At 38.9% G+C, this 10,596-nt stretch overlaps 1 protein-coding gene across 1 annotated transcript; it reads left to right on the top strand.

Annotated features, from left to right (window-relative positions):
• The first annotated feature begins 6,687 nt into the window (after positions 1-6,687).
• On the top strand, positions 6,688-9,450 carry SLC5A3 (solute carrier family 5 member 3). Its single transcript, XM_070750363.1, has one exon. The coding sequence runs from the start codon at positions 6,780-6,782 to the stop codon at positions 8,913-8,915; it is 2,136 nt and encodes a 711-aa protein (XP_070606464.1). The 5' UTR covers positions 6,688-6,779; the 3' UTR covers positions 8,916-9,450.
• Positions 9,451-10,596: the final 1,146 nt, after the last annotated feature.

Genomic DNA, 10,596 nt, shown 5'->3' on the forward strand with positions numbered 1-10,596 from the left:
TTCATCAAAACTGGACATGCCTAGGCAAAGGAGGCATGACCAAAGGATTGATTGACCCAGTCTCTGAGCAGAACAGCCAGAGTTAATCCATTCCTTGGATTCTCTCTCAGTACACTAAGAAGGAGCATATCAGGTAAGACTACCACCACTTTTCTCTATATTAATAGATTGAGGAACTGGAATTGATTTCATATATTAGGCACCCATAACTTCTACTATATGTTTTCACTTTATTATGTACACAAGTGTTCTTCCCTTTGGCTATGAGAACCAATATCTACAGGTTTAATAGATTAAAACAGTGTTTTTCAACCAGTGTGCCGTGGCACACTAGTGTGCCGTGGGACATAGTCAGGTGTGCCGCAAAGCTCAGAGAGAGAAAGAGAGAGAGAGAAAGAAAGAAAGCAAGAGAGAGAGAAAGAAAGCTAGAGAAAGAAAGCAAGAGAGAGAGAGAAAGAGGGAAGGAAGGAGAGAGAGAGAAAGACATAGAGGGAGGTAGGGAGGGAGAGAGAAAGAGAGCAAAAAAGAGAGGAAGGAAGGAAGAGAAAGAAAGAGGGATGGAGAGAGAGAAAGAGGAAGGAAGGGAGAGAAAGAGGGAGAGAGAAATAGAGCGAAAGAGAGGAACTTTTTTTAGCCCCCCGCCCCCGCCCCACTCAATGTGCCCCAGGGTTTCGTAAATGTAAAAAATGTGCCGCGGCTCAAAAAAGGTTGAAAATCACTGGATTAAAAGACATTTATTACTTGTATTAAATAGAAACAATAGACTTTTGACTTGCAATTACAATTGGACCCAACATTTCTGTTAAGTGAGGCAATTGTTAAGTGAGCTTTTCCCCATTTTATTATCTTCCTTGCCAGGTTGTAAAGTGAATTGCTGAAGTTGTTTAGTAACACGATGGTTAAGTGAATCTGGCTTCCCTATTGGGTTTGCTTGTCAGAATGTCGCAAAAGGTGATCACTTGAGCCCAGAAGATTGCAATTGTCATAAATAAGAGCCAGTTGCAAAGCATTTGAATTTTGATCATGCGATCATGGAAATGCTGCAGTGATCATAAATGTATTATAAGTGTTATTAAACTGTTATAAGTAATTTATTTTATTTTATTTATTTTATTTGTTAAATTTCTTCAGTGACTTTGTAACTTCAAATGGTCACGAAATGAATTGTTGTAAGTCGAGGACTACCTGTAATGTGTTATTTGGTTATGTATTACCTTACTTTGTATGAATTTGCATATTCAAAGATTGGAATATTGTAGTTTACTTGCAAGGTACATAAGCTTTAGTTCTGCCACAGATGTAGTGGGTGGAGTAAAGAGGTAGAACCTATAGTTAAATTTTCTTGCCAAAATGTGTAACACGGGTGTCAAACTCAAGGCCTGGGGCCCAAATGTGGTCCATGGGGTGCTTAGATCTAGCCCGTGGGGCTTCCCTATCAAAAGCAAAGGACCAGTCCATGGTGCCTCTGCCAGCAAAAACACAGTTCATGAGAGCCAGACCTCCCAAGCTCTGTTTTTGCTGGCAGAGGATTGCAGGAAGCCGTTGCAGCTGAAAACTGAGCTCAGGAGCCTCTTTTCACTGGCAGAGTGCTTGGGCCGTCACAGGTGCCCCCGACACGAGTGATGTTGAGCTGGCCACACTCACCCTGGCCATGCCCATCCCAGCCCCCCATTGTCAAACAAAACCCTGATGTGACTCGTAATGAAATCGAGTTTGACACCATTTTGAATCCTTTGAACGTGTTTTCTTAATATATAACTTGAAGATTATCTAACATCTAAATTTATATGTGGATAAAAAATAACTGGTAGCATTTAAATGAATGAATGTGTTTCTTGGAGCTCTTCATTTAATCCTTCTCTTAATTCCTGCTTTTTCTAAGTTATTTCATTTTCAATGGTTTTGAAAAATAATCAGATACTGTTACGTTATCTTATATTATTACTACATTGATGAATAATACTCATATAAATTTGTTCCAGTTAACTTTATTCTAATTTCAGTTACCATGTATGCCCTAGCCTACATTTCTTTTGAGTGTCTTCTTCCATAGTTAAATTTTTTTTCAGAATATTTACAATATTTTTCTATTGGTTACATGGATCCCTATTAGTAGAAACATGGTTACCCTCACTGTTTTAAAGAAACAAAGGATAACATATGAAACTGAAAGGCTCACACTGTTTTACTGAGATATTTTCTAGATTATAGAGTTTTATTTTTCAAATACTGTATCGTTAAAAGGAGAAAGATAGATACTCAGAGTAGCATAAAGATAGATCTGTTTTGTGTTCTCAGAAGAATTCTATAGTGGAAGGAAGGAGTGGTGGTGAGTGAATAGAAGCAGAATTGAAGGTTGATGTTAGTCACACCTAGACCCAAAATCACTTGTACATGCTGCTGCAACTACTCATACAATCCCCTCTCCTTGCAGCAGCCATCTGTGGACCTGAAATCACTCGTATCACCTCCCACTCCCATACACACATATACACTTGGCAGCAGTTACTTACTTGCCTACTTGACAGCCTATTTGTAAAAACTCTAAGACATTCAACTTCCTGCTGGCTTCCCCACTGACTTTGGTTGTTAGAAGCCAGGAGGAAGTCTTCATTTAACAACAGCAATAAGGACTGCCAGGATTACTGTGCTAAGTGATATAATCACATAACGTCATGGTGTATGATCACGTTGCTTATTGATGGAAATTACCATCCCATTTATTGTTATGCCGCCCCTCTCCAAGTCTTCGGAGAGGGGCGGCATACAAATCTAATAAATTATTATTAAATTATTATTATTACATGAGAATTATTACATGAGAACTATCTATACTACGAATACAGTGAAGTAAAGACGTACTGGATAAATAAGTATTTATTTAAATAAATACCCAGATCTTTCTCACAAGTGCTGTTGCTAAGCCAGCTGCCTGACACTTGTACATCTGATTTCTTATTTTAGTGCAGAACACCACATTTCTTGCTATTAAACTGCATTTTCTTGGAAAGTGTCTAGTATTGAATTTTATCAACATATTTTTGAACTTTGAGCCTATTTTCTAAGGGGTTAGCAATCCTCCCTCCTAGCTTTCTGTCATCTGAAAATTTACTGAGCAGTTTTTCTGACCACTGTTTGAAGTCATTTTGAAAAACATTGAAGAGCACGTGGTCCCAGGACAGAATCTTAAGTTACCCTATTACATTTATCCATGCAGATGTAGATTTATTAAAGACATGTTGAATATTGTTATTTATCTGATGGTAAGACCATAGATCCTGCATTGTTTCGTTTTATAAGAAGGTGGCTAAATTTAGTAAATTCTATGTACCACATTTTTCGGAGTATAAGTTGCGCCAAGGTTTCGAAGAGGTAAACAAGAAAAAAACCCGTTTTTGCCCTACCCAGGCCCCAGGAGCACTTTAAAGGCCTCATAAATCCTCTATGAATGGCGCAAAAATGGGGTACCTGTAGAGTACCTACAGGTAGGAGGCATGCAGAGTGCTCTGGGAACTGGGAAGGGCAAAAATGAGACTGGGGGGAGTTGGGAGGTGGAAAATGTGCCAATTTTTTGTAAAAACATGGCACACAGAGGCTTGAGAGGCCTCTAAAAGTGCTCTTGGGAGCTTGGGAGGGCAAAAACGCCCCCATTTGGGTGAAACACAGGCCTGCTTTTGTGAGAAACAGGCCAATTTTTCACCTCCCAACCCCCCTGCCTGTCACGTTTTGCTCTTCCCCACAGGCACATTTTGTAGGCCTCCCAAAGCCTCTGGGTACCCCGTTTTTGCAAAAAACGTGCTGATTTTTTGGCCTCCCAAGCCTTCCCCCACATCGCAATTTTGGCCTCTTAAGGCCTCTGTATGCCCTGTTTTTGTGAAAAACACCTGTTTTTGGCAAAAATGGGCCGGCCGGACTTGTATTCGGTGTATAAGATGTACCGGAGTTGTATTCGGTGTATAAGATATACCAACATTTCCATCCTTTTTTAGTGAGGGGAAAGTGCGTCTTATGCCCCAAAAAGTATGGTATGTATTAAATACAGAACATTTCCTTAATCTAATCTAGTCATTGTAATCATTGAGGACCTGTGTTATTTCTGATGGCAAAAAATCTGGGATGCGGTAATACATTTCATAGCTAACGACTTTTATTGAAAGGCTTAAACTTTTATGAATTACAATTTTTACTTCATCAAGTGCTACCAGGATCTTTCTAATCTAGTCAATTATTTTTTTTAAAAGGCATACTGTGTTTGACAAACTCATGAAGGTTCCAGATCTGGTTACTTTCTAAGTGCTTGCAAATACCCTGCTTTATGATTTTTCTAAAGGTTTTTTTAGGTACTGAAGTCAAGGTGATTTGTCTACAGTTTTTTTATATGCCTTTCTGATAGATCAGAACAGTGTTAAACAACTCTTTTCCATTTTGTTCTTTTGATGCTTTCCCTACACTCAAGTTCTCAAAGATTACATTAATGGTTCTGAGATCATTTTATCTAATAATCAAGGATGTAATCCATCTGACCCAGTGATCTGAATTCATTCAAAGCAGCATTTCTCTCACCACTTACTTATATGTCTGTTTTAACATTCCCTTTTCTTCTGCCTCCCACCATGGCTCACCTGATAGTTGGACCTCTTTTTCCTTTTGTGAAACTACAGATGCAAAGTAGGAGTTAAGCAGTTCAGCCTTTTCTCTGTTGCCATCTTTTCCAACTAATGGAATGAATGTTTCCTTAATCTTCTCATGCTTCATCCTAAGAAATATTTTCGGTTATTTTTTCTTTCCAATGCCTTAGCCTTCCTAACCCCATTCTTAAAGAGATTTGGACTATTTTCTATTATTCTGCTGTTGTTAAACAACCCCTCTTTTCATTTTTTTAAAACATCCATTTTGTTTCTCGGTTTATCAAACAGTTCTTGCAACCATACCAATAAAATCACCTGTCTCTTGTCTCTCCCCCCCCCCCCCCCCCAGTATTGTTTTAATTTGGTCCCTGATTAATCTTATTTTCTGGTACTCTTGGTAGGAGTATTCATATGTTGGTATTAACTTCCATTTGCCTGGAGACTGAGCTTATATCAATTTGGGTGGACACTCCCCTTCACTTGCCTGGTTTTGGCAGTTTTTCACAACTCAGTCAGCCAAGGAGATGTTTTTCTCAACAGCTCTAATCCCCCCCCCCTTTCTAGCTACTTTAAAACTGCAGAGAGAGTTTTTTACTCCAGGCAGGATTGCCTGTAGATTGCCCCTGTCCATCCAGACCATCAGGTCCAATGAGTAGTTAGCTTAACTGCTCGTTAGCATTGATGGGTCCAATGGGGATTTTTTTCTCCTTAGGCCCTTCCTTTCCGGGGTTCATCCTTCTGGGAACCCCATGTCAAGGGCACAAGCCTCTTTTCTGCCCCATGGTCTTTTCGTCGGCCTTGCATTTCAGAGGGTCTCCCTCTTTTGGACTCCCCTGAAGTTCACTGCTATGGACTCTCCCTCTTTTGGGATCCCCTGAAGTGAGGCGTGGGGGTTTCTCTTTCTGAGTAGCAAGCAGACATGCAGGTCACAACGGCAGTTAAAACGGCGTTTCTTTTTTGCGCACTTTTTTGCCAGTGAGGCACGGAATTCAAGCCGGAGGTCTTTCAACTACATAAGGCAGACTGGATTCCTTCCTCCTACTTGTGCTAGTGGTCTTTTATCCTCCCTCCTTGGGGATATGCTTCCTCCAGGCTACTGTTGTTGACCTGTAACGGCCCTTTCTCACTAGCGGCCACCATTTTCTTTTCAGGCCCATTGGCTGAAGCAAATTCACTCTTGCTGTGGGGTTCCCTCACAGTGGTGCCATGCAGACCAACACCCGGCTCATTCACAGCCCATTGACAGACATTTTAAAAAAGAAAGAAAAATCTATATTGAATATAGAACATGAATATATAAAGCATGTTCATCTTCAAGCCTTGAAGAAATATGAAAAAATGTGTATGTGCACAGCTGCCATAGGAAAACTGGGTACAATGAAGATCAGTTTGGATAAGCAGATGAATAGGAAAAGGAACATACGGTTATAATTTTCAATATGCTTAAATTTTTTGCAATTAAGTTTATAAAACTGAATACAATATTGCACAGAAACATCATTTTTGGAGATAATTGTAATTCTGAAAGAATTACAAATATATAAATAGACTCCTTTTGTGGTACTGATTTACCATCATTTGAATATCAAAACATTCTGTATGATTAGGTTAATTCTTAAGTGTGCAAATTTGGTAGTTTATTTAGTGAAAGAATGTATTTTCTTTTATTTTACTAATATATTTTGTTTACAGTCTTTGAAAGTAATGTGTTAAATTGTGTAAAATTCAACATTGCATTTCAAAGGGAGGAAAAGCTATGTTCAACTACTTGTTATGACAGAATTCACGCTTTTCCTGTGCATGGTAAAATCCTTCTCTAATTCAATCTTTATCTTTTGTTTTTGCTGCCTTGCAGGGTTGGTACAGTAGGCCTCACTAAACTTAGCTGCAACTAAGAATTTTTCCTACATCAACAAAGTTAATGATGATGCTCTTGTGGATTGGAGAATAAAAGTTCACACTAAGTATTTAAGAAGCGGAAAAAACACATTTTATCTTCTCAGATTTATACTGCATCCACTACTATCAAGACAGCAAAACAAAGGACAGATTTTTGATCCACAGTGTTTGTAAAACTAAACTGATTTATCTTACTAAGGCTCGGGGTTTGTGACCTGGACATCAGCATTGGAAGTAAATTGTTTTACAAAAATGAGGGCGGCTTTGCAACCAGCAGACATTGCCATTGTGGCACTCTATTTTGTGGTTGTTTTGTCCATAGGCTTTTTTGCCATGTGGAAATCCAATCGAAGCACTGTAAGTGGATACTTCCTTGCAGGGCGATCTATGACATGGGTTATAATTGGTGCTTCTTTATTTGTAAGCAACATCGGAAGTGAACACTTCATTGGGCTTGCAGGATCTGGAGCAGCAAGCGGATTTGCCGTGGGGGCATGGGAATTCAATGCCTTAATGCTTTTGCAGCTCTTGGGATGGATCTTTGTTCCGGTCTACATACAATCTGGAATATACACCATGCCTGGGTACTTAGCCAAACGCTTTGGAGGGCACAGGATTCAAGTATACTTTGCTGTTTTGTCTCTAATTCTCTATGTCTTCACCAAACTCTCAGTAGATTTATATTCAGGAGCATTGTTCATTCAAGAGTCATTGGGCTGGAATATTTATTTGTCAGTGATACTTTTGATTGGAATGACTGCATTGCTGACAGTGACTGGAGGTCTTGTGGCAGTTATCTACACAGACACAGTTCAAGCTTTGCTGATGATTATTGGTGCCTTCACACTTATGATCATAAGTCTTACCGAAGTGGGTGGGTTTGAAGAAGTTAAACGAAGATACATGTTGTCAAAACCAAATATTACATCTATTTTATTGACACATAATCTTTCCAATACTAATTATTGCAATGCTGATCCAAAACCTGACGCACTGAAAATGTTACGTGAACCAACTGATGAAGATATTCCTTGGCCTGGTTTCATTTTGGGACAGACTCCAGCTTCTGTATGGTACTGGTGTGCAGACCAAGTAATTGTCCAGAGAGTGTTAGCAGCAAAAAATATTGCTCATGCCAAAGGATCCACTCTGATGGCAGGTTTTTTAAAACTCTTACCTATGTTTCTTATAGTTATTCCAGGTATGATATCAAGGATATTGTTTGTAGATGATATTGCATGCATCAATCCAGAACATTGTATGAAAGTTTGTGGAAGCAGAGCAGGATGCTCTAACATTGCCTATCCGCGTCTGGTAATGAATCTTGTTCCTGTTGGTCTGCGGGGCCTTATGATGGCTGTAATGATTGCTGCACTAATGAGTGACTTGGATTCTATATTTAACAGTGCCAGCACCATTTTTACACTTGATATATATAAGCTTCTCATAAGGAAGAATGCATCATCCAGAGAACTGATGATTGTTGGAAGAGTTTTTGTTGCTTTCATGGTTGTGATAAGCATTGCTTGGGTCCCAATAATAGTGGAAATGCAAGGAGGTCAAATGTATCTATATATACAAGAGGTAGCAAACTATTTGACTCCTCCAGTGGCTGCTATATTTCTTTTAGGTGTTTTCTGGAAGCGTTGTAATGAACAAGGGGCCTTCTTTTCTGGAATTGTTGGATTTGCTTTAGGAGCTACACGACTGATTCTGGCATTTGTCTATCGTGTCCCTGAATGTAATCAGCCAGACACTAGACCATTCTTCATCAAGAGTATCCATTATATGTATGTTGCTACTGGACTGTTTTGGATCACTGGAATTGTGGCTGTAATAGTCAGCTTTTTGACACCACCACCTTCAGCGGAACAAATTTGTGCAACTACATTTTGGTCTACAAAAAAAAGAACTGTGAAAGAAAGCACATTAAAAGGCAGTCCATATGAAGCACAAAGGAAGAATATATTAAAGTATGGTGTAATGGTATCTTCAAATGGGAAATCTGAACAAAATGTTAAAAATGATCAGCCGGAAAATGTAAATCTTCTAATTACTTCCAGAGATGACAGCAATCCAGTGATTTCTTTTAATTCTGAAGTTGAAACACCAGTTGATTGTTACTCTAATGGGCAGGCAGCCCTTATGGGTAACAAGAAGAGTGAAGAAGAGATTGGAAGTAATGACAAAGACTGGAAATTTATAAATTGGTTCTGTGGCTTTAAAAGTGAAAATTTCAAAAATGGAGCCATGGAAGATAAGAGGGAAGAAGAGACTATTTGTCTACAAATGCTGGAAGAGACTCCAAAAGTTAAATTATTACTTAATGTTGGATTATTTTGTGCGTGTTTTCTTGGAATATTCATGTTTGTTTATTTTTCTTTGTGAACAGTTTTTTAAGAGTGTGGCCTGACATTTGAAAAACAGACAACAGGTCTTTGGAGAAATATATAATTATATGTGTTCTATGTCTCATATCTCAGGCTTCCTTTTCATTATTGTTCTCAGACAGCTTGAAAATAATTACAAATCCTATAGCTTAGCGTTTTTATTTCAATGCAGAATGGGGATGTTATTCAATACCAAAAGAATTTCAATATATTAAAGTAAGAAATTCGTTTATTAAAATAAAATATAATTATAATAATAATTTGCAAATGGCCATGGTGAAACTAATTCGTAAATTACACTTACACAATTATGAGCCATTTTAATAATTTCTGATTATTTTTTTTAACCTAGAACTCAAAACATTGTTTTAACTAGGTTCCTGAGAAATATCTTAATATTAAAACTGAATTACACAACTCTTGATAATTCACATCATCCAAAATTATTATGCACCACTTAATACAATACTTCCCTTTCTCCATTCATTAGATGAAGTATTTATCAATAAAAGCAGTAAGTTTGAAAAAAAAAATCAAATTATGCAGAAGAATAGTCCAGTTTACATCTCCCTAGTTGATACTCTGCATGTTGATTTAAGTCTCCATTGCAAATTATGCTGTTTGGTGTTCATAGCTCAAATTAGATGGAGACAAACGGCAGTCTAAATGGTAGCAAGACCAAAATAAATAAATAAATAAATCCCACAAGTATTTTCAGCTAAAAATACTTAGATATGTTGGGATGTTTTCCTAAAATGTAATTTCCCCATTAACATTGCAAGATTACAGTGATTCCGCCAACATCTCGCAAAAAAACAAAAACAAACAAAAACCCTCTAGCATCGCCTTTGTGAGACCACCCTTTGTGAAATGTTTTTCACAGTGTAAAAAAAAGCCACTGTGAAGTAAGCAATTTTGTATGAAATAAGGCTTAAAAAAACCTCCCCTTTCTCCAGGTTTGGACTTGAGCGACATTCCCTCTCAGCCACCATCAGCATTCCCTCCAGTGTTCGAACTCTCTCCCCACGCATAAGCCAAACAAGGCCTGGTTGGGGTTTTTTAATCTGCATAGACTAAAGCAGTGGAAACATAATGTTTTAGTTTGGGCTCAGATAATGGAAAGTCAGTTCTGTGCATGGAAGAATACTGTTCTGAGGCTGTAGTTATAGCAAAGGCAGAAAAATGAATCTTATCTGTTCTCTATCTCGTGCCAGTTTTTAATACCCAGTTTGAAATGGTTGTGTGAGGAGTAATAAATGCACTCTCCTTTACAATGCTGGCATTCACAGCATCTATAGCAGGGATGGCGAACCTATGGCACAGGTGGCACATGGAGCCATATCTGCTGGCATGTGAGCGATTGCCCTACTCAGCTCCAATGGGTATGTGTGTGCAGGCCAGCTGATTTTTGGCTCACACAAAGACTCTGGAGGGCATTTTTGGCTTCCAGAGAGCCTCTGGGAGGATGGGAGAGGGCGTTTTTACCCTCTCCCGGCTCCAGGGAAGCCTTTAGTGCCTGGGGAGAGTGAAACACAAGCCTACTGGGAAACAAGCTGTTGGGGAGTTGGGAAACAAGCCATTTCTGGCCTCCAGAGGGCCTCTGGGGGGGCGCGGGAAACTGTTCCCCCCCCAGGCATTGAATTATGGGTGTGGGCACTCGGGCAGGTGCAATAGCACAT

Source organism: Erythrolamprus reginae, chromosome 4 (genome assembly GCF_031021105.1).
Source record: "Erythrolamprus reginae isolate rEryReg1 chromosome 4, rEryReg1.hap1, whole genome shotgun sequence".
NCBI classification, from domain to species: Eukaryota; Metazoa; Chordata; class Lepidosauria; order Squamata; family Dipsadidae; genus Erythrolamprus; species Erythrolamprus reginae.

What these genes read in the sequence shown, in the direction of transcription:
- SLC5A3 (XM_070750363.1), top strand. Translation starts at nt 6,780, where the DNA reads ATGAGGGCGGCTTTGCAACCAGCAGACATTGCCATTGTGGCACTCTAT.